This window comes from Phocoena sinus, chromosome 15, assembly GCF_008692025.1.
Source record: "Phocoena sinus isolate mPhoSin1 chromosome 15, mPhoSin1.pri, whole genome shotgun sequence".
NCBI classification, from domain to species: domain Eukaryota; kingdom Metazoa; phylum Chordata; class Mammalia; order Artiodactyla; family Phocoenidae; genus Phocoena; species Phocoena sinus.
In genome coordinates this window covers 50,144,475-50,168,328 of record NC_045777.1, presented here as the reverse complement: position 1 = coordinate 50,168,328, position 23,854 = coordinate 50,144,475, and the positions used below count along the sequence as shown (strand labels likewise).

The 23,854-nt window shown below is 58.8% G+C and overlaps 3 protein-coding genes across 14 annotated transcripts; 1 reads left to right on the top strand and 2 right to left on the bottom strand.

Annotated features, from left to right (window-relative positions):
- Positions 1–230: 230 nt before the first annotated feature.
- On the bottom strand, positions 231–12,748 carry MSLN (mesothelin). 2 transcript variants are annotated; one of them, XM_032604910.1, is made up of 10 exons: positions 3,263–3,485; positions 2,625–2,668; positions 2,430–2,520; positions 1,985–2,163; positions 1,738–1,893; positions 1,420–1,562; positions 1,214–1,341; positions 806–900; positions 422–608; positions 231–346 (listed from the first exon to the last, which is right to left on the bottom strand). In XM_032604910.1, the coding sequence occupies exons 1-10, from the start codon at positions 3,396–3,398 to the stop codon at positions 252–254; spliced, it is 1,254 nt and encodes a 417-aa protein (XP_032460801.1). In that variant the 5' UTR covers positions 3,399–3,485; the 3' UTR covers positions 231–251. The 2 variants fall into 2 exon arrangements, with proteins under 2 accessions (XP_032460801.1, XP_032460802.1); XM_032604911.1 differs by lacking the exons at positions 422–608; positions 806–900; positions 1,985–2,163; positions 2,430–2,520; positions 3,263–3,485 and adding an exon at positions 12,139–12,748 and having other exon boundaries at positions 1,738–1,881.
- Positions 12,683–19,547, top strand: CIAO3 (cytosolic iron-sulfur assembly component 3). The gene is given in 12 exon segments (XM_032604909.1): positions 12,683–12,799; positions 13,807–13,902; positions 15,381–15,509; positions 15,511–15,525; positions 15,822–15,954; positions 16,517–16,651; positions 16,921–17,039; positions 17,187–17,316; positions 17,752–17,824; positions 18,310–18,447; positions 18,855–19,012; positions 19,101–19,547. Coding segments are annotated over 12 exon segments (1,431 nt in total). The 5' UTR covers positions 12,683–12,733; the 3' UTR covers positions 19,340–19,547.
- Positions 15,208–23,784, bottom strand: HAGHL (hydroxyacylglutathione hydrolase like). Of its 11 annotated transcripts, none has more exons than XR_004345746.1 (9): positions 22,582–23,000; positions 22,131–22,294; positions 21,925–22,042; positions 21,737–21,845; positions 21,557–21,660; positions 21,249–21,350; positions 20,873–20,952; positions 19,541–20,553; positions 15,208–18,042 (listed from the first exon to the last, which is right to left on the bottom strand). XR_004345746.1 is itself a non-coding variant. In XM_032604912.1 (9 exons), the coding sequence occupies exons 2-9, from the start codon at positions 22,684–22,686 to the stop codon at positions 20,385–20,387; spliced, it is 951 nt and encodes a 316-aa protein (XP_032460803.1). In that variant the 5' UTR covers positions 22,687–22,765; positions 23,674–23,784; the 3' UTR covers positions 20,330–20,384. The 11 variants fall into 11 exon arrangements, 9 of the variants coding, with proteins under 9 accessions (XP_032460808.1, XP_032460803.1, XP_032460805.1 ...); XM_032604912.1 differs by lacking the exon at positions 15,208–18,042 and adding an exon at positions 23,674–23,784 and having other exon boundaries at positions 20,330–20,553; positions 22,582–22,765; XM_032604914.1 differs by lacking the exon at positions 15,208–18,042 and adding an exon at positions 23,198–23,658 and having other exon boundaries at positions 20,330–20,553; positions 22,582–22,765.
- Positions 23,785–23,854: the final 70 nt, after the last annotated feature.

The window sequence follows — 23,854 nt, the reverse complement described above, 5'->3', positions numbered from 1 at the left end:
GCCTGGAGTCCCTCCCCTTTCCAAGTGCAAAGAGGAGGGTTGAAACCCAGGGAACCCTGTCAACTGGGCCACAGCCATCAGGGCCCTCCCACCCAGTTCTCAGAACACCACAGGGCACCTCTTCAAGGGGGGATGGGGCTTCTTTTATTGAGCTCTGGTGCCCTCGGGGTCAGACAGAGACCACCCAGGCCTACTCCCAGCCAGGTGGTGTCTCCATGGCAGGGCCCAGTTCCCAGAGCATAGCAGTGGGCTCAGTTCAGGATCAAGGCCAGGAGCCGACTTGGGGTCACAGTGAGCACAGGTCCAGGTCCTAGTCTGAGGAGGTGAGGGCCTCCGGAGGAGTCCTCTGCACAGAGAAGAGGTGACTCAGACCCTGCCCCTCACTCTGCCCGACACCACCCAGCTGGCCACCCCAGCCCACCTCGGACGTTGAAGTCCAGGACCAGGTAGCCGTTGCGGGTGCCACCATGGAGCCCCAGCCCCAGCCTGTCCAGGTCCTCCTGCGACTGCCGGGAGATCCAATCCCGCAGTGGGCTGTTCCCCTCCTTAGCCTTCAGGCCCACCAGGTTTGCACCCAGAAGTTTCTGCACCTCAGCAATGGTCAGCGGCTGCCAAAGCCCTCAGACAGGGCTCAGGGTCTGCCTGCCTTTCCCCAGAAGGCGGCTGTCCTCTACTGTGTCCAAACCATCCCATGCTGCCCCACCCACAGACCCTGCCTTGGCCCTTCCAGACTTTGGAGGGGGCTTTGGCTGCCTCTCCTGAGACCCCGCCACACCAGAGGCCCTGCCCTTCTCCATGGCCCTACCAGCACAGCCTCTCTCCGCAGCTTCTTGAATGTGGCCACATCCATGTTTATGTTCTGCTGACTGAGAACCCGCAGGTCCTCCATGGGGGCCCCACCTGCCCACGGGGAGAGGGGCCCCCAAGTGTGAGACCTTGCAGCAACCCCCAGTCTCACCCTCTGACAACAGGCTACCAGAAGCCAATTCCTTTACCAAGAGTCCCTTTTCCTAAGAAATTCCTGGGACCCTGGTTTGCCTGGTGACCCTCTGGGTTGGAAGATAGGCTGGGGGTGCCCAGAACTCACAGGGTCTCAGCCTAGACACACTTGGAGGGATGGAGGGCACATTGACCACCAGTCACACCACCAGCGGGCTGCCCAATGAGAGGGGGAGCCTCAGGGATCACGCCCGCCATGTCCTCCCGGGCTCACCCAGGTAAGTCTTGATCCTTGTGAAGTATTCAGACCTGCTCATGTTCTGGAAGGCGATGCGGGCCTTGGGGTAGAGGACAGCCATCTGCCATGGGCTGCATGTGTCCAGGTCCTGGGGCCTGGTCACCCTGAGGAGGCAGCATAAGGCCGGGCAGTGAGCTCGGAGCACAGCACACCCACCACACCTGACAGACCCCAGGACTCACCAAACAACGTTGAGCTGCATGAAGCCCAGCTGCTCAGGGCTGAGGAGGCACAGGTAGGTAGTGGGGAAGGTGGCCAGGGTGTCCAGTGTGGCCTTGTCCAGCTGGCCCCCTCCCACTACATAGCGGGCAATGAGGGCGGCCACCTGTGGGAGGAGGCCACTCAGTGGTGTGGAGCAGGGAGAGACATATCCCCTGGGGCCTGCACAACCTCACACCCTGTGCAACCCCCAGGCCTGTACCACCTCACACTCTGTGCCCCCCAGGCCTGCCCAACCTCAAACCCTGTGCCTTCCCCTCCCCACCTCCGCAGCCAGTCACCTGAGCATCCATCCCATGCCCTTTGCTGACTTTGAGCAGAGATTTCACGGTCTCCAGGGAAGTCACATTCCACTTGTGGATGTCCTCGGGGGTCACCCAAAGGAAGAAGTACCTCAGGTGCTGGATCAGGGACTCAGGGTACCCCTGTGGGTAGAACTTCCGGGTGAAGGGACTGTGACGGCCGCCGCCACTCCCCGGGCAGCTGGGAAAACTGTGCTACAGCAGGCAGGCGGGAGTCCTGAACTACCTCATCCAATTTGTGCTTGAAAATGTGCAGCTGCTGGTAGGTGAAGGGCACCGGGTTCACCTGGTCCATCTGAGCGGCGAGCAGGGCTCTGTCTACACAAGCCTCCAGCTCCCACTCCTCGTAGAAGACAAGGTTTTCATCCAACACTTGGGCCTTCCGCCCCGGGGGGCAGGCCTTCTCTGCAGGGTCAGGCAGTGGGTTGGGGACTGGACATCTCCTGTCAACCTCCTCTTCCTTCTGCACCCACGCTGAGACCCTGGGCACCACATGACTCTCCAGGCCTCAGTTTACCCATCAGCAAAATGGAGCAATTTTGTTCACTCTCCTGCATTGTCATGATTGAATGAGTTGAGTGGCTAGGAAGGGCTGCAGGTGTGGACAGGTGAGACCTCACAATGCTAGCTCCCCATCCCAGTCTCCCCACGCAGCTGGGCACCGTGCTCACTCTCTGTGTACCGCTGGGCCCTCAGAAGGATGACGGTCACCTCAGGCCGCTGCCAGGACAGGTCCCGTTGCAGCCATGGGGTCATGACATCCTGAGAACAGAGCAGGGCTGGGACTGAGCCGCGAGTGTCCTGGCTTCCAAGGACCCCCACCCAGGGCCAGAAAACCCTCCCCTGATTCCCCAGAGGGGCCTTACCAGTTCCGTGTATGCAGCCTGGGCCCTGGAAAGTAGCACCCACCCTGCAGGGGAAGGGACACCAGGCTCGAAGGGATGGCAGGGGCTCCACCCAGGGTAGGAAGGAGGCAAAGCCGGCCCCTTCCAGCCCCGTGCACACTCCATGGGTGTGGAAGCAGAGGGTTAGGCCCCTCACCCTATGGTGTCACGGCCCACGACACCGAAGCAGGGAGCACAGGCCTCCCACATCCTCCTCCTGGGGCCCCTCTGCTCAGGGCAGGCAGAAACCTGTCCCATGGGCACCCTCAGTTTGGCCTGTGCCCCCATCACCACCCTGCCTCTGCCTCCAACCCCATAGGGCACTGTGGTGCAGCGGGGGTGCCAGACACAGTCATCTCTGGGGGCAGAGACAAGGCTAACAGCCTGCCTGGGACTCAAGGCACCTGTCGAGATTCAGGACACTTCTCTGGAATCAGGGGCACCTGCCCAGGACTCGGGACACCTGCCCGGGAAGGGGCTGGGGGGCACTGCCCACAGCCAGAGAGGATGTGTAGAGCAGGTAGAGCCTTTCCTAAGGCCCCGACCCCCTGAGGACCCTTGGCTGCCCTCTGTGCTCTCTGCACACCAGCGTTTTGCAGCAACCCGCCCTCATGACTCACCGAGGCGGAGAAGAAGCAAGGGGCTGCGGTGGGTGGGAGTCCCACAGGACCCCAGGCGGGGTTGAGCAGTCTGCAAGGCCACAGTCTGTGGAGGACAGCCACTCTGATGTCCCCCCTGCTTCCCTGCCCCCACCATGTACCCCTACCCATGACTGCCCCGGGCCAGTGCGGGGCCTCGGGGGGCTGCAGGGGCCTCAGGCCCCAGAGGGCTCCCAGGTCGAACCGTCACAGGCCTCCACAGCAGTGTCTGTGCTGCCGCTGGCCCTTCTCTAAGAACCAACAAGCAAGCCTGCCCCGCCCCCTCCGGGAAACTGGCCCCTCAGCCAGGGGTGTCAGGTCTGAGTCAGCCTGGCCCCCAGCTGTGAGGGCCCCAGTGGGCAGCCAGCAGCTGGCGCCCGTCTTCTCTCCCTGCAGGGCAGGGCAGTGCGGGGCAGGGCAGGAGAGTTTCGTGCGAGGAGGCAGGACCGCCTCTGGCTCTGGCTGGTCTGTTTCCCCCACTCAAAACAGGGGAGCTGGGCTTCCCTGGTGGCGCAGTGGTTGAGAGTCCACCTGCCGATGCAGGGGACACGGGTTCGTGCCCCGGTCTGGGAAGATCCCACATGCCGCAGAGCGGCTGGGCCCGTGAGCCATGGCCACTGAGCCTGCGCGTCCAGAGCCTGTGCTCCGCAACAGGAGAGGCCACAACAGTGAGAGGCCCGCGTACCGGGAAAAAAACCCAAAAAAACAGGGGAGCTGAGCAGTTCTGGGCTGGGGGTCAGGCTGAGTGACCCCTCACCCTGTAGCGTGGCCATCCTCCCCTCCCACCCACAGCCACAGGTGCTGGGCTTTGTGCAAACCCAGGGTCCTGCACAAACCCAGGGCCCTGCCAGTTGGACAAGGCTGGCAGGGCCCACCAGCCCACTGCTTTCCCTTCTGAGGTCACTCCCAAAGCAGAGGCCTGGGCAGTACCAGAGGGAGTTCCCTGGTAGCCTAGCAGTTAGGACTGCAGGCTCTCACTACCGTGGCCGGGTTCAATCCCTGGTCAGGGAACTGAGATCCCATATGCTGTGTGCCATGGCCAAAAAAAAAACAACAAAACAACAAAGGGTGATACCCTTTCCCACCTGCCAGCCCTTAGGGTGGAGCAGTGGGGTGGGCATTCTGGGAAGACCCCCGTGTGCTCTCTGAAGTGGAGTTTGGGGCCCGTGGACAAGTGTGGGTGGCAGGTGGGTGGGGAGCCGCTCCCCACAGAATATTGTCCCCGAGTAGATAGGGGCCTGCAGGAGACCAAACTGCCTTCCACACCTGCCCCTCCCAAGGAGGCCTGGAGCCAGAGGCCACCTAGGGCTGGTGGAATGGAACCATCCCCTCCCCCAAACCTCCACCCAGGCCTGTGTTGGCCCCACCCCTGGCTCAGAAATTGGGAGGGAGGGAGGGCACAGAAATTGGCGGGGGTGGGGGGGCACGCTTATGCTTCAGCAACCCCTTTCAGCAGGGCAAAGAGCCCAGCCTGCGGGGAGTGTCCTGGGGAGCTCCCCTCCCCTACCAGGCCCCCAGAACAGAAAAGAGGCAGTTGAGTGGGGCCCCTGCCCCCGGGGTGGGTAAGGCCAAGCAGGAGCTATGCCTCCCCCTGCTGTCTCCTCTCAGCCCCCACCCCAGCCCCGTGTAACCAGGGACCCCTTGCACCCCAGGTAGGGGCTCCCTCAGAACCCCTGCAGCCCACCGTGGGCCCTAGAATCTGCAACCTTCCCACCTCCTACCCCCAGATAGGCCAGGCTGGGGCCACAAAGGCACCTCAGCTGTCTTAGGGCTGCAGCTTCCAGAGTGGCCCAAGTATGACCTGCCAGAGTCACATCTGTTTCAGGCAGTCCAGGGCACGCATATTTGTGTGACAAGGAAACAGTCCCCTCACCATGCTCTGTCTCCCTATCCAAGGCTGCTCGGATGCTTCCCTTTCTGGTACCTGGGATGGTCCCATCTCCAACCCTGAGTCCTTCAAGACCAATGTCTACCTGGTCATCTGTCACTCATTAACCACCTGCACACTCCCTGAGTGCCTACTGCATGCTGGGCCCTGCAGAGATGCTGGCACATGCTGGAGCAGGTGATTCAAGCCCTGCCCAGGACATGCGGGTGGGCCTGCCTGCTAGCATGTGGGGTCTGGGGTCTGAGTGGACCACAAGCTCATCAGAGTGGCATGTGAGGTAGAGGCAGCTGTGTCAGTGACAGAGGAATGGCCAGCGCCAACCCTGAGCCTAAGAACCATGAGCTCACAGCCTTCAGCAGGTGTGCAGCTGCAGGACACTGGCTGAAGCTCTCTCCTGCCCTACCTGTCTCACCCACCCCAGCCCAACTTCGGTCCCCAAGGTCTGGCCCTCAAGTGGTGGCAAATGAAGTCAAACCACATTCCCTGCCAGCCTCAGGCCTGTCTGGTGAGAGCGGGAAGAGGCACGGATCACAGGTTTAGGGTCTTCGATGCAGGGTCATTTAGTCTTCCCCAAGCACAGAGATGCTGTGTGGCTAGCCTGGGGTCACACAGCATGTCAGGAGCAGCTGGGGCAAGGGTAAAGCTGACCGAGGGCACAGCCCTCTGAGGCCAGGGGAGCTTGTCCTCGCTGCTCCCCAAGTGCAGTGAGGACTAGGGTGGAGGAATCCATATGGTGGGCAGGGATGGGGGCTGCCCTACCTCCCCCAGCCTGCTTGTTTGGGTCCCAGTACCAGCCTCCGCCTAACCCCTGCTCCCACCCAGAGCTGCTTGGCTGGAGGTACTGAAGGAGGTGTCCCCTCCGCCAGCATGCCCTCCATCATGACCCCACCCCACACAGATGAGGCCAAGGTTCTGCGCGTCTTCTGATTCGGTTTCCTCAACTGGGAAGCAGGAAGGCAAGAGGTGGGAGCCTCTGGGGTCTGTCAAGGGAAACAAACAAGGCTTGGGCCAGCAGTACTCAGGCCATAGGAATGCGTGGGTGGAGGCCTGGGGAGGGGCTGCAGGAGGAGGGGTGGGGGGTGGGGGGGAGCCACCTCTGCCTCTCCCTCCCTGGGCAGTCATGGGAGCTCCGGGCGGGCTGACCGTCAGGTACCAGGCATGTGTGTGGAGCCAAGGCCTCACCTCGTGGGGTCTTACTCTCCCTTCTCAGGTGGTACAACAGAGGTTCAGTGTCAAAGAGAGGCCACAATTGCAGGGCAAGGCAAGGGCGTGGTCCCCGTCTCCACCCACCCACGGCTGGTGCCCTGAGGGTCTCCACCCCAGTCAGCAGGATGTGACTCCCTGACTCCCGGGGGTGAGTTCCAGGCTCAGGTTGGCGTGGTGGTGCAGTGGTCAGGTGGAGGGCTGCGGGAGCTCACCTGCCCAGGCACTGGCCGTCTCCCAGATGGGAGGTGGAGGCTACCTTTGTGCTGGCCAGACGCCAGTGTCCGCATGCGGATCCTGGCACCACAGCCTTTGTGTGCGCCCCTGGAGCCAGAGTCCTTGGTGGCTCCCTCGATCCCCCCACCCCGCCCCCCTGCCCTCCTATACTTTTGTGAATAGGAATTCCCTGTGTGGAATCTGTCCCGTCTCTGACCTCTCTCCGTGGGCTGGGTTTTCTATTATGTACAGTCAAACCAAATGCTAATTAGTACAGAATTCAGGAAGGCTGCCAGGTACAAGAACCAACTCACAGAAAGAGTAAGTGCCTTTAAAAAAAAAAAGTCCTGTACATAGATAACAACTGAAAAATTCTGGACAAAATATAAAAAAAACAGTTCCCTGAGGGCCCTGGGGAGTGAAGGAAAGAAGTCAGATTTTGGACGGGAATTGATACTTGATGGAAAATGCCAGAGTGGATTTCCCTTTGTGGGTGTGGCTTTGTGGTGTGCGGTGCTCAGACACCAGCAGAAATCCCACCATCTTTCTGGCCGAAAGAGCCAAAGGAAGGAGCCCAGAATAACCAGACAGCAGAGAGCGGTGGAGAACTCTGAAAAGGAGAGAGCCAGAGGAGGGGACCCCAAATTCTGTGTACCAACTCTACCCAGGCCTCTTGCCGACCCCTGAATCATGTGTGTGCAAGGCAGACAGCTCAAATGACAAACTGGCCAAGACTGAGCTCTGCACTCTTTGGGAGTGGCAGAGGTCACAGTTCAAGTATGACCAAGTTCATTGCCTGCCCAAACAGAAGCAGCAACAGTCTTTGTAGGACTATAACAGAATGCAGTGTCTACACAACAGAACAGTCACAATGTTCATGATGAAATCAAAAACTGCTCGGCACAGGGAGAGCTGGGAGACTGTGACCCATTCTCCAGGGAAAAGAATCTGCTGAGGCCACGGTAAGACAGTATTAGAATTACCAGACAATGAGGTCATGGAAAAATGGGTTCTCATGAATGCAGAGGTAGGAAAAAAAATGAAAATATTTTTAAAAGAACCAAATAGAAAATTTTAGAAATGAAAAATACAAAATCTGGAATTTAAAAATTCACTAGATGGACTGGACACACCTGCCAGGTGTGTCCAGGATCAATCACTTCCAACTGAGAGTTAGGTGGGGCCCCCCAATTGCACAGTTAAATGAATTTTGAGATGTGGATGGAAGGTTCCTCTGTGCCCACTTGCAGGAACTGCAGTTTAAGCCCAAAAGACACAGCGGCTGCAATGTGGGTGGGAATGAACAGTTCGCGTCCTGTTTTAACTTTAACGGCACAGGAGGCGTATGAAACACGTTACTTTTGTTGCTAAAATGATGGTCACGCAGTACGTGTTTTGCGTGTAAGCTCTGTTTTCCCTTGTAATTTTAGGTTGCCTTCGTTAAGAAACACTATCAGGGGACTTCCCTGGTGGTACAGTGGCTAAGAATCTGCCTGCCAATGAAGGGCACACAGGTTTGATCCCTGGTCCAGGAAGGTCCCACATGCCGCGGAGCAACAAAACTTGTGCACCACAACTACTGAGCCTGCGCGCCTAGAGCCCGTGCTCCACAAGAGAAGCCACCGCAATGAGAAGCCTGTGCACCACAACGAAGAATAGCCCCCGCTCGCCGCAACTAGAGAAAGCCGTGCACAGCAACAAAGACCCAACACAGCCAAATAAATAAATAAATTTATTTTAAAAAAAGGAACACTATCAGGTCAGAAGCAAAAGCTAAATTCCAAAGCCATTTGGTGTTCAATAATTCAGGTTAAAGGAACAACGTTGAATTGTATGCTTTAAGTGGGTAAGTTGCATGGTGTGGGAATTCTTTCTCAGGAAAGCTGTTTTGTTTTGTTTTTTGTAGTACGTGGGCCTCTCACTGCTGTGGCCTCTCCCGCTGCGGAGCACAGGCTCCGGACGCACAGGCTCAGCGGCCATGGCTCACGGGCCCAGCCGCTCCGCAGCATGTGGAATCCTTCCGGACCGGGGCACGAACCCGCATCCCCTGCATCGGCAGGCGGACTCTCAACCACTGCGCCACCAGGGAAGCCCCAGGAAAGCTGTTTTTAAAAGACAGGCCAAAGATCTGAACAGACAGTTCAAAAAGAAGACGTGTGAATGGCCGATAAGCACATGAAAAGATGCCCAACTCACTGGGGAGATGCAGATCAAACCCCACACAAGACACACCCGCCAGAACGAGGACACTTAAAGGGTCTGACAAGGAAAGTGTGTCTTGGGTGTGGGGCAGTGGGACTCACACCTGGTGGTGGGAGCACAAGGTAGTGCGGGCATTTCTGCTGCGCATTTTTTGTTTTTCTTTGGCCACGCCATGCAGCTTGTGGGGTCTAAGTCCCCCGACCAGGGATCGAACCCAGGCCCCTGGCAATGGAAGCGCAGAGTCCTAACCACTGGACCGCCAGGGAAGTCCCTTAACTAAGTTATTTATTAAAGCCATCTCCTGCCATAAGTAAAGGGACAGAAGATCAGTATAATGGTCATCACTGGATACCAGAAGGTGAGCTTAAGGTCCTATACACTTTTCTGGTCCATGTGTGCAGAGTAATGGTCCAAACCAGTGCTGTGGTCCCCACTGGGTAGTGGTCCAGGTTCTCTTTATTCATCTTCAAGGCCAATTGGAAGTGAATTCACATGAGGATTATGGAATAGGGTATGGTTACCATCTCCCCAGGGAAAGGGCTTAGACCTGATGCGGAGATGCGGGTAGGTGATGAACTCAGGTCTCTCCTCCTCTCCGTGGTGCTTCAGGAAGACGTTCAGCGTGCTCACTCCCACCCCGGGAAGCGCCACAAAGTAGGTGAGGGTCTTCCACATGCGAGCTGAGCCCTCCTCACCACGGCGCCACTCGACACAGGCTGCTCCAGCTGCAGCCGGGAACGAACCTCGCAGCCCAGAAACCCAGGATCCAGCTGCTGCCACCATTTTCCACCTGGATCCGGCATTTTCTTAAGAAGTTAGGTATACTCCTAACCATACAACTTAGCCATTCCCCTCCTAAGTAATCCCTCCAGAGAAATAAACCTGGATGTGCACACAAAGTCTCATACGTGAATATTCATAGCAACTCTATTCACAATAGCCAAAAATGGGGAAAAACAAATTTCCATCAGTAGACCAATGGACAAACGAAATATGGTATTATTCATATGCTGACCTACTGGTCAGCAATAAGAGGGAACAGACTACTCATACTTGGGGGAAAAGGATGAACTTCAACATCATTATGCTGAGCGAAAGGGGCAGATATCAAAGGGTACATAATGTATGATTCTGTTTCTATAAAAATGTTAAATTGCAAACGAATCCCTCATGACAGAAAGCACATCACTGGTTGCCGGGGGCCAGAAAACTTCACTAAAACTCAGGATTCCTGTTCGCAGGAGTAACAGTGAGGAATCTTTTGGGCTGATGAAATGTTCTGTCTTGACTGAGGTGGAGATTTCACGGATGTGTGTAACCACCAAAGCTCTTGGACTGTACCCTTTAAATGGATGCCTTTACTGTGCATAAACTGTACCACAATAAGATTGATTTAAAAATCATAGCAAGGGCTTCCCTGGTGTCACAGTGGTTGAGAGTCCGCCTGCCGATGCAGGGGACACAGGTTCGAGCCCCCGGTCCGGGAAGATCCCACATGCTTGCGGAGCAGCTGGGCCCGTGAGCCATGGCCGCTGAGCCTGAGTGTCCGTAGCCTGTGCTCCGCAACGGAAGAGCCACAACAGTGAGAAGCCCGCATACCGCAAAAAAAAACAAAAACGAAAACAAAGAATCCGCCTGCCAATGTAGGGGGACACGGGTTCAAGCCCTGGTCCGGGAAGATTCCCACATGCCGCGGAGCAACTAAGCCTGTGTGCCACAACTAGAAGCCACCGCTGTGAGAAGCCCGCACACCGCAGCAGCAACGAAGACCCAATGCAACCAAAAATAATAAGTAAAAAAAAAAAAAAAAAAAATCAATAGCAGGGACTTCCCTGGTGGCGCAGTGGTTAAGAATCCGCCCCTGCCAATTCAGGAGACACGGGTTTGAGCCCTGGTCCGGGAAGATCCCACATGCTGCAGAGCAACTAAGCCCGTGCGCCACAACTACTGAGCCTGCGCTCTAGAGCCCGAGAGCCACAACTACTGAAGCCCGCACACCTAGAGCCTGTGCTCTGCAACAAGAGAAGCCACCCCAATGAGAAACCCGCACACCGCAACGAAGAGTAGCCCCCGCTCGCCACAACTGGAGAAAGCCCACAGGCAGCAGTGAAAACCCAAAGCAGCCATAAATAAATAAAATTATTAAATAAATAAAGTGTGCGATTCAATGGTTTTTAACATATTACATTATTAATTTTAAAACTGTGTTAAAATATATATAACAAAATTGGGCATTGTAACCATTTTTTAAGTGTACAATTCGGTGGCGAGGAGTTACATTCACAATGTTGTGCAATCATCGCCACTATCTATTTCCAAAACTTTTTCATCATCTCAAACTGAAGCCCCTTCCCAAGGCCTTGGTAACTCTAATCTACTTCCTGGATCTATGGACCTGCCTGTTCTGCACATTTCACATAAGTGGAATCACACAGTAGTGGCATCTGTGTCTGGCTCTCTCACTAGACACAGTGTTTTCAGGGTTCGTCTACATTACAGTGTGTCAGTGCTTCATCTTTCTATAGCTGAATGACAGTCCACGATGTGGATGGACCACATTCCTTTATCCGCATCTGCCGATGGTCATTTGGCCAGTTTCCATCTTTTGACGAGCCCCCACCTTTGCTCCACTGGTTCTGGGGGAGAGAGATGGAAATCGCCCTGCATATCTACACGCAAACTGTCCCCCTCCAGCATTAGAAGAGCCCTCCTTTGTTCCCCAGCCTCAGCCAGAGCCCCCTATGCTATAAACCCTCTCCATCGCCCCAGCCTAACTGATCCTCATCCTGGCCCCATCCCAACAGCACTTATTATCCTCACACATTTTTTGTAAACGTTCTCTGGGGCACTGCAGTGAAACTAAGTTTATTTTGTATTTGTCTGGTTCTAATAATGAGTGAGAATGTTGAGATTTCAGGCATCGAACCCAGACTTTAGTCAGATATTGCCAGGATGGTGGGTGCTGGGGCCTGGAAGCCCACCAGGTACAGCCCCTGGTGAAAGTCCCTCTCACTGCTGAGAAGGAAGTTCCCATCCTGGGAGCCAAGAGGAGAGGCAGCAGGTGCTGGAGGAGGCAGCACCAACACCTGGGCCTCAGGCACCTGGACGTCACAGTTAACCCGCAGGTAGATGAGGTATCACCCGGTAGAGCCCACATCAGAACAAGAACCCCAGGAAGAGCACAGGCTGGAATGGGCCCCCAGCATGTGAGATCATGCCGTGCCCGCGGGGTTATTCTGGGGCTGATCCTGCCAAGGCACCTTCAGGGCTGGGCCCACGTGGGTCCCGGGGATGTGCCAGACTCCATCACTGGCGTTTTCTGGAAAGCCCCACAAAAAGTAGTCATTACCTGTACATGACGACTCAAGAACTGAGTCCAGCCAGCAACGGTTCTGTCTCAGGTAATAAAATCTCACAGGGAAATGGAGTTTTCTCAGGCTGGTCTTTGAAATAACCGCGGACTCTCTCCGAGAACCCCAGGGCTCTGCACTGAGCCGCAGCCTCGGGAGGAACGGCTCCCCATCCCCGTCACTCTCATTTTCTTCTCTTTTCAACAGACACTGGGCGTCTCTGCGTACCCGGCGCCCTCCTGGGCTCTTGGGCTGCGTCCGGAGCCAAGTAAAGAAAGTCGGCTGCATCTCTCCCGGGGAGGAGACGGCGGGGGCCGCACACCTGGCTGGCAGGTGAGCCCGGGACCGCGAGCGAGGCGCCCTCGCCTCCCCGCCGCCCCGCCGCCCCTCTGCCTCCCGGCCGGCGCCCAGGCAGGTGGAGAGTGAGAGGTGCCCGGGGCCGCCAGCAGGGGGCGCGCGCCTCCCAGACACCCGGCCGCTTAGCCAGTCGCGCATGAGCTATGCGGACGCTTTCCGGCAGCGTGGCGGAACCGCTTCGCCGTTTCGCGGCATTTGGCGACACCTGCGCTCGGCGGCGGGCGGCAGTGTGGCACCATGGCGTCGCTCTTCAGCGGGGCCTTGCAGCTGACGGACCTGGACGACTTCATCGCGCCGTCTCAGGTGGGCGGGCAGGGCGGCGGCCGTGCGCGGGGAGCCCCCTCCGGCGCAGTCTCTCCCCTGAGAGAGGGGCTCAGAAGCGGGGCTGCTGGGTCGCACAGCCCCGTAGCTTCCGCGTCCCCGTCCCGGGCGGCCATTGCAGCCGGACTCACCTAGCTTGGGGCCCGGGAGACCCTGCCGAGCTTCCCTGGACAATTCCTTGCGTGTGAACAGAGTGGGACGGCCCCACCCCGCTGCGAGGGCTTGGGAGGTGCTCCGCTGGAGTCACCGCGGTGGTCGTCGTAGGTGTCGCCCCCGGGGGAGAAGACAGAGCTTGCCCCCAAAGGGGACAGGACAGCTGCACTTGAGAGCCGGCCGCCCTTATCTGGTGTCCCCGCTTATCGGTTGCCACCAGCCGTGCAGGACCGGGGCTCGGAGGTCCATAGCTAAGCCGTCCCAGGAGGAGGAACGGGTGGGACTGGTCCCGTCACAGCGGCAGGAGGAGCTCGGACAGGCCTCCCACCAAGGCTTTCTGGGACTAGTTCCCTTTGGGAATGCGATGGCCAGTGAGGTGCTCCTGTTGAGAGAGACCGCGAGAACTCCAGGAGTTGGGCAAAGAAAGGAACTTTCTTCCAGGAACTGGGCGGGGCCAAGCGTTCCTAGCGACCCCTTGGCTTCTTCCCAGCAGTCAATGAAAAACTGGCCACGGTGCCCCGCCAGACGTTTACGCTGAGGAAGGTGAGGGTGGGGGTTGGTGCTGTCTGCAGACAGGTTAGCGTGCAGGCCCAGTAAGCACCGCCTCCATCTGACTGTGACCTGCAGAGCGACTCTTGGTCGGACAGAGTGTCTGGCCAAGCGTGAGTGAGTAGGGAAAGTAGTGACAAGATCCATAGCGCTACGAGTGCTTCTGGTGCAGGAAGACCGGAATCAGGGCACAGTTTTCATCCCAGGTGGTGGTGTGGCCATCAGGCTGCCCCTCTTCTTCCGCCTCTGTGCACTCAGGTGCCCGTTGGGGTTTCTTACCGGTATAGGATTGCATCAAGCCCATGAGGGTGGATAAGAGGCCGGGAAGTGGCGTGGCCAAGATCCACGTCGAAGATGACGGGAGTTACTTCCAAGTCAGTCAGGTAAGTGCCAGCTTGGTTGGCCTGAAGCACGTTTCACTGCTCCGTCGAGTGACAAATGCAGGGGCACAGGACCTTGCACGTCTCACCAATCCTTTCTCAGATGTGTTCTGCAGAGAGCTCTTTGCAGAGATGGCAGTTCCCGCATCCCCTCCCTCTCTCCTTCTCTCTCTGAGTTGTAATTGTGTAAGATTTTCTAGTCCAGACCACTTGTTCTTGGGGAACACCTACTTCCTGTGTAATTTAGCAATGATGAGATCCTAATCCAATGGCATTAAAATTTACCCCGACTGTTTGCCATTTGGACTCTCAAGAACATCTGTGCTGTCCCAGGGACTGCAGGCACCACCAGGCACGCTGGCCCGGGAATCCTGCCCAAGCAGGGGAGGAGCCACAGGATGGTTCACGGTAGGGCCAGACAACAGGATCCAGAGTTCACAAGGAGAGAGCCACTGTTCACTCAGCCCAGGAGGGTAACGCAGCAGCACACCACGGGTCCCGCCTAAGCCCAGCACAGCACGGAAGACTGGGTCCTTTTTAGGGACCACGTGGGCGCTGCTCCAGGGCAGCAGTGGTTGATCTGGAGGGAAGTCGGAAGCACATCAGCCCCCTGCTCAGCACAGCATCACAGCCTGGCCTTGAGACCAGTCCAACCTGGGAAAATGCACTGAGCTCAAATTGTGGCTTTGGTGCTAAGTAAGGCCTAATGATCTGGGCTGGAAGGGAGTTCTTGTCTTATCAGCCCCCTGGTCACACTCTGGGCCCCTGAAGCTCGCCTGCCCCTGGCTCAGACCACTCCTGTGTGTGCAGAGGGAGTGAAGGGGCTCTACTGGGATCATTTGCAGCTAAGAAGAGTTGCCCAGCCTGGAGTCTGGCTTGAACACCAAGTTCTGCAACTGTCCGGCCGAGTCTGACAGTGTGACTGCCCCTTGTGTCCCTCACCCACTCTTCCATGTGTTGGCACTGGGCAGGCACAGCCCAGGTGGGCACAGGCTCCTGCCACCTCCTCCCTCTGCCCCTTTCCTTGTCCCTCTGTCCTTTCTTCCTTAATCTTTGCCCTTGCCTTTCTCTTCCTCCTCCATTTAGAGCCTGGCCTTGGGCATTTTCCTGTCCCCACAGCCCCGTGAGGGCAGCCTGGGGACCAATGACTGTCCAGGGCCTCTGTGATGAGTCAGCTGCTCCTTTGCAGATTTAATGCCCGTCTCCCACCCCTGGCGGGCAGCAAGCCTCTTCAATATGATCTGACGTGCCAGCCAAGTTTGTACCAAAGTTAGAATTTGGTGCCACTATGAAAATCTAGAACGTGTATACGTGTTTCTGCAATAAATATTTAATTTCTAAGAACTTACAGCACATAAAGCCAGTAGTTGGTTGTCAGTGTTGTGAGACGGAGAATGAAGGTTTCCTGTGGGTCCCATCATCTGAGAGCTCCACGTCCTCATGTGGAGGGCCCTTGGGGTACCAGGTTCTTGTGCTTCCAGGATGGAGGGACAAAGAAGCTGGAGAGGGCCAAGATCTCGCTGGACGACTGCCTGGCGTGCAGTGGCTGCGTCACTTCGGCAGAGACCGTGCTCATAACTCAGCAGAGCCACGAGGAGCTGCGGAAGGTTTCTAGGTGCTAATAAGGTGAGCGGTGGGACAGTCTTTGGGATGCCTCTCTAACCCGACATCAACCCCAGCATCCCTCACTCGTGTTGTCAGGGCAGCTCATCTTCTGGTGCCCTTTGTCCTGTGTCTCCTAGTGACTCCTGACGTTTTTAGGTCTCATCGGTGGGATCTCAGTCAGTTACTTGTATTTTGACATTGAAGTGTTAACCCTAAACTTTAGGTTCTACGTGTTTGCAAAAATGACACTCCCTGATGGAGTTAGGCTTGGAATCTGTTAAACACACAGAGTGAGCGGCAGGTGCCTTGCTTTGCAGATGGTGGCACCTGATCAGCAGAGGCTGGTGGTCATCTCGGTCTCTCCCCAGTCCAGAGCATCGCTGGCTGTGAGATTCCAGCTGAATCCTACAGACACCGCCAGGAAATTAACTGCGTTCTTTAAACAAATAGGTAGGTGCTGAACCTTGCGTGAGCTCCAGCTTGGACACGAGAGCTGGCGGGGGGCTCGTCATGCCCCACTATGACTGGGCTTAAACGCATCAGGAACTCTATGTGAGGTTGACTTCACCTTGAAGTTCTGTTTTGATACAGAGAGCAGTGCCTTTTAATAGAAAACTGTCTGAATTCTGATGTTGCACTTCCCCGAGTCTGGAATTTACCCACTCCTAATACTGTTTTTAGACTATCACCATCAAGGCACATCTCCCAGGTCTGAGTTGGGTTCTGGCTCAGATCAGCTGGTCGACCTCTGCGTGCTGGGAGTAGGGCTGGGAGGACGTGGGGTGAGCCCCGGTGCCGGCGGCTGCCCTAGGCAGCATGCAGGGTTTGGCCTGGTCCCTGGCAGCCACCGAGCTCAAAGGAAGGAAGGCCCAAGGACACCGGGCTGTCTGCATGCACACCAGCGTGTCATGTGACGCCCCATGGGAAGGCAGAGCCCTGCTCCTGGGGCGAGGTGGGCAGCGCCTGGGGCTGTGGCCATCCTTCTTGGGGTGAGGTGGGTGCTCCCTTGCAGGGGCACACTACGTGTTTGATACCACCTTCTCGAGGAACTTCAGCCTCCTCGAGAGCCAGCGGGAGTTCGTGCGGCGATTCCGAGCACAAGCCGATTCCAAGCAGGCCTTGCCTATGCTGACTTCCGCCTGCCCAGGTATGCTGATGCTGCGGACCGATGTCAACAGCTGGACATGGGTGACGGGAGTGCTGGGGGAGGGGCTCGTCAGCAGGCACTGCCTGAGGGTCACCTGTAGTCGCTTCAGTTCCCAGAGGGGTGATCATAGGGACACCTGAGATACGTATCGGCGACAGCACAGTGGGGGCTTAGTGGGCTCCAACTCCTGTACAAGTCGGTCCACCCCAGAAAGTCACACCCCTGCCCTGCTCGCTTCCCCCACCACCCCCACCCTGTGTCGGCCTCAGGCTGGATCTGCTACGCCGAGAAGACCCACGGGAACGTCCTCCTCCCCCACATCAGCACCGCCCGGTCCCCGCAGCAGGTCATGGGCTCCCTGGTCAAGGACTTCTTCTCCCAGCAGCAGGTAACAGGGACATCTTACAAAATGAGCCAAGACTGCAGTGGTCAGGACCCACACGCGGTGCTCCCAGCCGTGCCTGTGCTGTCACCCCCGCCTCAGCCTTTGCTGCTGGGGCCAGGCAGCTGCACCACTGCCGTGTTCTCCACGCAGCATTTGACCCCCGACAAGATCTACCACGTCACGGTGATGCCCTGTTACGACAAAAAGCTGGAAGCCTCCAGACCCGACTTCTTCAGCCAAGAGCACCAGACACGCGATGTGGATTGTGTCATCACAACAGGTGCGGGGCCCCGAGCCTGCTGGTGCTGTGTCCCCAGCATAAGGCCCAGCACAGTCCCCCTGGCTCATGTTGGTCACCCCGTCTGTGAGTGGAGCAGCCTTGCAGAGGCTACCAAATGCTTAAAAGAGAAATGAATGCCCACCCGGGAGGCAGACGATCCAGGAAGGGTCGCTGTCCAGGGACGCAGTGCCCTGCCCACTCCAGGCGCATTGTGAGGCACCCCAGGGTCAGGTGCGTCTGCCCCACCGCAGCACCGGGAGGCCCTTCAGAAGTGGAGTTGCCTCTGGCTGGGTTCATCCCCCACTCACGAGCAGGGGCTGGACGTCTGGCCACTCACAGGTTGCTAGGGATGCAGGTGGTGGGGACCTTTCATGGTCTCTGTTTTTGTTGAGATTCAACTGAAGAGCGTCTGTCTGTGCTGTGGTCTCATCGTAGGAGAAGTCTTCAAGCTGCTGGAAGAAGAAGGGGTCTCGCTGTCAGAGCTGGAGTCGGCTCCCCTGGACAGTCTGTACGTCGCGCCTGCCATGTCAGGGGCAGTAAGCTTGTCCAGCATTGGGGTGCTCTTGACCTTGGGGTCAGAGGTGTCCTGATGGGCAGCAGAAGGGACGAGGTGGGGGCAGGCACTGTCCTCGCCCCTCTTCTCTGCCTCAGCTTCCTTCTGGTTGGTTTTGCATCTGCCCCGTGGTATGTGTTGGTGTCCAGAGGTGGTTGAGTTCACGAGACAGCCTGTGGACAATTGGCTGATGGTTATCAGAGCTGACCCCAACTTCATACAGGTCTGAGCTCCCCAGAACAGGTGACATGACGGAGGGGACAGTCCTTTTCCCCCAGAGCCTCCTCCTGACACACCCACAAAGCCCTGTGATGAGTCTGTGACTCATCTTCCACTTAGAAAGCAAGTGCTCTCAAACATGACAGAAGTTACAGAGGTTACCCAGAAGCCTTGGTGGACAGCAGCCCCACTACCACCTGAGGCCATGCCCTCCTCCCCAGGTGCAGCAGTGTATCTGCCCAGGAGCCTACCAGCCATCAGGGTGGGGGCTCGGGGGGCTACTTGGAGCACGTGTTCCGGCATGCAGCCCAGGAGCTGTTTGGAATCCACGTCACTGAAGTCACCTACAGACCCCTGAGGTCAGTGGGAAGGGCTGGAGCTTGGGGCAGGGCAGCCTCTCGGGGCACCAGGCAGGAGCTGGGCCCTCCCCTCTGGCTCATGTGAAGGGGCCAGAGCTCTCCAGCCCTTGGTCTCCTCATCATAGGGCTCAGTGTCCCCTACCCACAGCACGGTGACCCAGGGCCCCAGAGGCCCATGGTGGCAGGATGGATTTCCTGGCACAGGGTGTGTCCCAACGTGAGTCCCCATTCCAGGGAGGGCAGGCTGGGGCCTTTGTCAGACCTTGGGAAGGTGGGGTTCCCATTCTACAGACCAGGAAACCAAGGCTGGGGCTGAGGCCACCTGCCCCACTCATTGAAGGGAGCTTTCTACCCTCCCCTATCACTGTCCCCCACCCGGGAGGACAGCCTGGTCTGTGTCTCCTCAGGAACAAGGACCTCCAAGAGGTGACTCTGGAGAGGGAGGGCCAGGTCCTGCTGCACTTCGCTGCAGCCTACGGCTTCCGCAACATCCAGAACCTGGTACAAAAGCTCAAGCGAGGGCGCTGCCCATACCACTATGTGGAGGTCATGGCCTGCCCTGCAGGTAGCTGCAGACAGAGTGGGCCCTCTGGGACCCCATGCGCTGACACCCTCCCCTTGACCACACTTCTGCCCGTCCTTCTCTGCCACAGGTTGCTTGAATGGTGGAGGCCAGCTCAAGGCCCCCGACATGCCTGGCAAGGAGCTTCTGCTGCAGGTTGAGAGGCTATACAGCATGGTCAGGACCGAGGCACCAGAGGATGCGCCTGGAGTCCAGGAGCTGTATGGGCACTGGCTGCAGGGCGAGGGCTCAGAGCAGGCCAGCCGCCTGCTGCACACAAGCTACCACGCGGTGGAAAAGGCTGGCTCCAGCCTCAGCATCAGATGGTAGGAGGCCTCAAGGATCCACCCGGCCCAACACAGCCAGCACCGGGACTCCCAGGAAGGCATGTGGAGTCTCCAACAGGGAAGTCGCCCGAGACCCCAGGGCACACCCCCAAAATGCTGGATGAGATGTGGGGACATTGGGACCCACATAGAGATGGGACTCAGGACCCCCAGCCAGTAAAGGTGACTTCAAGCCTGTGCTCACCTGGACTTCCCGCTGCAGGGGGCCAGAGGTTCCACCACCTGCTGGAACCTCTCCATGGGCCCAGAGCCCTAGAGGTGCCCTGACTCCTCCTGGTTGTGGTGGCCTAAGCTGTGAGGGTTTCAGCTCATCCTGTGGGGAACTGAAGGGAGAGAAAAGGGGGGGTTCCTCATCCCCCATTTCTAGAGTCACCTGAAGCTGCGATGTGGAGGGTGGTGATAGGCTGGACCTGCCAGGCTGGTCAAGCTCACAGCAGAGCTTGGGGAACCCTGCCACGCTGGGCAGCAGAGGACACTGGCAGGAGACAGGCACCTGGTCCATGATCCCAGCTGGGGATGGGTGCTCCCTCCACCTAGAACCAGGTGTTCGACGAAGCTGCGGTCTCTGGGGCTTGAGAACCTGTGTCTTGGGGGCTGAGTCCAGGTGGGAAGGACTCTTGCTATCAGGCCTCAGTGGTCTCTCTGGCTGAGTCCTGTGTCCACAGCTGGACCCCCACTTAAGGGGCAGGGGGAGGGCAGATTGCATTCAGCCCACCAGGCCTGGCCCCGAAAAGCTCACTTCTAGTAAAGGGGACTCTCTGAAACCGGCTTCTCTTCAAGAGTGTTTACCAGCATCAAAAAAGAGGCCTTTCAAAGCTTTATTCAAGTTTAGGAGCCCTGTGCACCCCACTAGGCTGCTTCACAAACACCCAGGTCTCGGGGCTCACTGTGGCCCAGAGAGGGGCCCCAGGTGTCCAACACCAGGAAAGGCCAGGGCGCCCACCCTCTAAGGCTGGGCAGGGCTGAGGAAGGCTCGATCCTCCTGTGGGTCAAGGGAGGAGGGGTGTGTGGCCCAGCCCACGTAGGGCTCACTTCGGCCGGGGCATGCTCAGGAGCCCCCACTGCAGCGCGAGGAGTGCCTGGGCCTGTGGCTGCAGCGGCTCAGCTGCCCGCTCAAAGCTCGCTCGCTCCCTGCAGAGCACTTCCAGGACTTCAGCTGGGGCGACCTTCCCTGTGAACTTGCGCACAGGCTCCTCTCTGTGGGGAGAGGGGGTTCGATGGGAACCGCTGGGCAAGCTGGACGTGGCGGTGGAAATGAAGCCACTGTTGGAGGGCATTTAAAGAGCAGCCTCTCCCTGGTGCCAGACAGTCCAATAACCAGTCCCCCAACACCTCCCTCAGCATCCAAATGACTGCCAGGGAGGCCCAAAGGACAACAGTCCGGCCCCATGCCAGCCTGTTCAGCAGCATGGCCCCTGGGAAGGACACAGGTCCTCCCGACATGCGCTGGCTCAGGCCCTGCCATGTGCTCCCCAGCCTGCCCCACAAGAGGGCCCACACGCTGGCCAATACTCACGCCACCCTCAGGAAGGGGTTGTAAAGGAGCTCCTCGCCCAGGGTTGAGGGCACCATGGGCACATCATCCTCATCCCTCTTCTGGAATGACCACAGGCCTTTGTCACAGCCTTGTCTGGCAGCTCCAGGCAGCTTGGCTCAGCTCACCAGTCTGGGGGCTTGAGCCTAGACCCTGAGGGCAGGCACTCATGGGCCAGACCTGCAGGCTGCCCAGCTCCCCTCCCTCACCAGTGGGAGCCTTGGCTGGCAGAATGCCCTGGGCCAAGCCATGTCTGGTCACCTGGGTCGGTCATGGTGGACTCCCCTGCAGTTCCTCCCTGGTTCCAGTCCTACCCCACCCTCCAACCTTGCCACTGAGAGGGGAGGAGTGGTCACACCTTGGCCCACGATAGCTTGGCCTTCACGTGGTTGTTGCAAGGCTCCACTTTTTGTGCAAACTCGAGGTTGCCCAGTGTGTGCTCGTGACCACAGAACACCTTCTGAAGAAAGAAGGCACTTGGGGTGCTTAGGCAGAGATGGGCAGAGACACTCACCCCAGTGGCCCAGCCCCTCCCCCCTCGCCTGGTCCACCTGTCCCCACGGCTGGCAAGCAGTCATCTTGAACGCTGGCATAAGGCAGGTGCAGAGTGCACCGGTTATGTAGGGAGGCTGGACCCCGTGAGAGGGTAAGGGGCAGGCTGCTCACTGTCTCAGGGGGCAGGGTGCCCAGGGTCTCCACCAAGCTGTGGTACATCTGCTGAGCTGTGGTCTCCAGGCGTGAGCCGCAGCCGGCCACAGACAATGCGTCCCCTGGGGAGTTGGGTGGGTCAGAGAAGGTGGATGGGGCAGAGGGAGGTGGGGTGGGTAGGCGCAGGGCAGCCAGTACCCGAGAACACGGCAGGCGGGTCCAGACACTCATCTTCCCACAAGAAGTAGCTCATGTGGCCTGAGGTGTGGCCGGGCGTCAGGAGGCAGCGCACGTGGATGGCCCCAAACTATGGCAGAGGAGCAGGTGGGCCTGTAAGGTGGTTGGGCCCAGGGCGCTCTCCCCACCCCTCCTGAGTGCACGCTCACCCGCAGCTCCTCGCCATGTACCAGCCTGCGGGTCAGCGCACAGATGCGCTCATCTGCACCCAGCACCACCAGGCCAGGCAGCAGCCTCGCCAGCTCCGTGTTGCCCCGGGCGTGGTCCCTGCGGGTGGGGCGAAGCATGATCACATGCGGTCAGGGTAGGGTAGGGGTGACACCCTCCTGCCTCAGCCCACCCTGATGGCACTCACCAGTGGTGATGGGTGGTCAGCACAGTTGTCAGTGATACCCCCTCCCGGCCCACGATCTCCAGCAGCTGAAAGGGATGGGAGTTAGGGAGATGCAGGTGGTCCAGGTGGCTGCCTGTGTTGGGGCGCCAGGCCCGGGTGCACAGTGCCCCAGGCAGGGGACGGGCCTGGGGGTAGGGGAGATCCAGCGGACAATTACTGAGCGCCCAGCACACACAGTACAGTTAGGCACCATACGCAGGGAAGAGGGGAGACCCGAGACGGCTCTAACCTCAGAGGAGACCCAAGATAATCAAGAAACCCTAAACGCCAAATAACCAGAGATGAGACAATAGGGGAAGGATCTGGCCCCGGCAGCGTAGTCTGGAAAGCCTCTCGGAATGCGGACTGACGGTCTCGGCCTACGATGCCTGGGCCCACAGCTGTGCTCCCGCCGCCCGAAAGCTGCCCTCACCCTTTTGGGCACGGCCACGTCCACGGCCACAGCCTCCCGCGTGTGCTCCTCGATGACCAGGTACATATAGTTGTCCTCAAGCACAGGGATGACTTTGACCTTCATGGTCGCAGAGCTCAGCCACCCCGCGCCTCCTGAGCCCCTTCCTCAGGGTGGGACTACCCTCTCCAGACCCTAGGCAGAGCTGTGCGTGGGAGGGGTCAGCTCCACAGACACGCTGGGGGCCAGGAAAGGAACCGCACTCCCTGCTCCCGGACTTTCCCGAGGGCCCTTGAGGAATCCCAAGCTCCTGGCTTAAGTTGACCTGCAGCTGCGGGGACCAGTCTCTCGCCAAGACTCAGCCCGCCGCAGGCCCCGCCCCCGCTCAGCAGGCCACACCCCCGAGTAACCGCGCCCTCTTCCGGCTCCGCCCCCAGCCACGCTGCTGCCCCGGTAGGCCCCGCCTGCCTCCCAGGCTCCGCCCCCTCCCCAGGTGCCCTCCCGCCGCAGCGCGACCCTGGACCAGCCCCTCTCCAGGTCCCGCCCCTCAACGTCCTTCCGCAGGCCCCGCCCTCCCCAGGACCCCTCCCTCCGAAGTACGACCCCGGCCCGCCCCCTTTTCCGGTCGTCCACTCACCCCAGCTGGGCTGCGCCAGCTGGTCTCAAGGACTGCCTAAAGGACAGTCGGACAGAGGCGGGCTTCGGGCGCCTGTCACGGGGCCTGGACGGAGCGCGCCGCTCACCCGGGCCGCCACCAACGGCCCGCGCCCCTGAGGCCCGCTGGGCCCGCCTGGAACCTGCGCGCGCGGGAACCGGCGCACAGTGCACAGAGCACACGCGTGCGCGGGAGGGAGCGCGCGCGTGCGCGGGAGGGAGCGCGTGCGTGCCCGAAGGGAGCTGCGCGCACGTCTGGCCAGTCGCGCCCGGCGCTGCGGCGCCTCCTCCTTGAAGCCCTCCGGGCACCGGGCTGAGACAGCCCTCCTGAGTACCCCGGGCCCGGACTGGGACGTCTGAGCCCGCTTCCGTCAGGCTGAGCTCTGCAGGGATCTGTCCAGTTTGTTTGCCTGCCCGTCCAGTGCTCAGCGTAGGGGCCTAATGAGTGTGCGAACCCACCTGGTAGAGCAAAGCGCGCTGTGAGGACAACAGTAACAGCAGCGGCATCTCCATACCATGCGCGCTGTCCCACACCTCCCCAGGCTGGGCCCTTGTATGCACTCGTGGTTCCATCCGCGTCCCTGATAAATGCTGGGGTGCCGATCTGCGTTTCCCAGATGAGGAAAAGGAAACCGGAAAG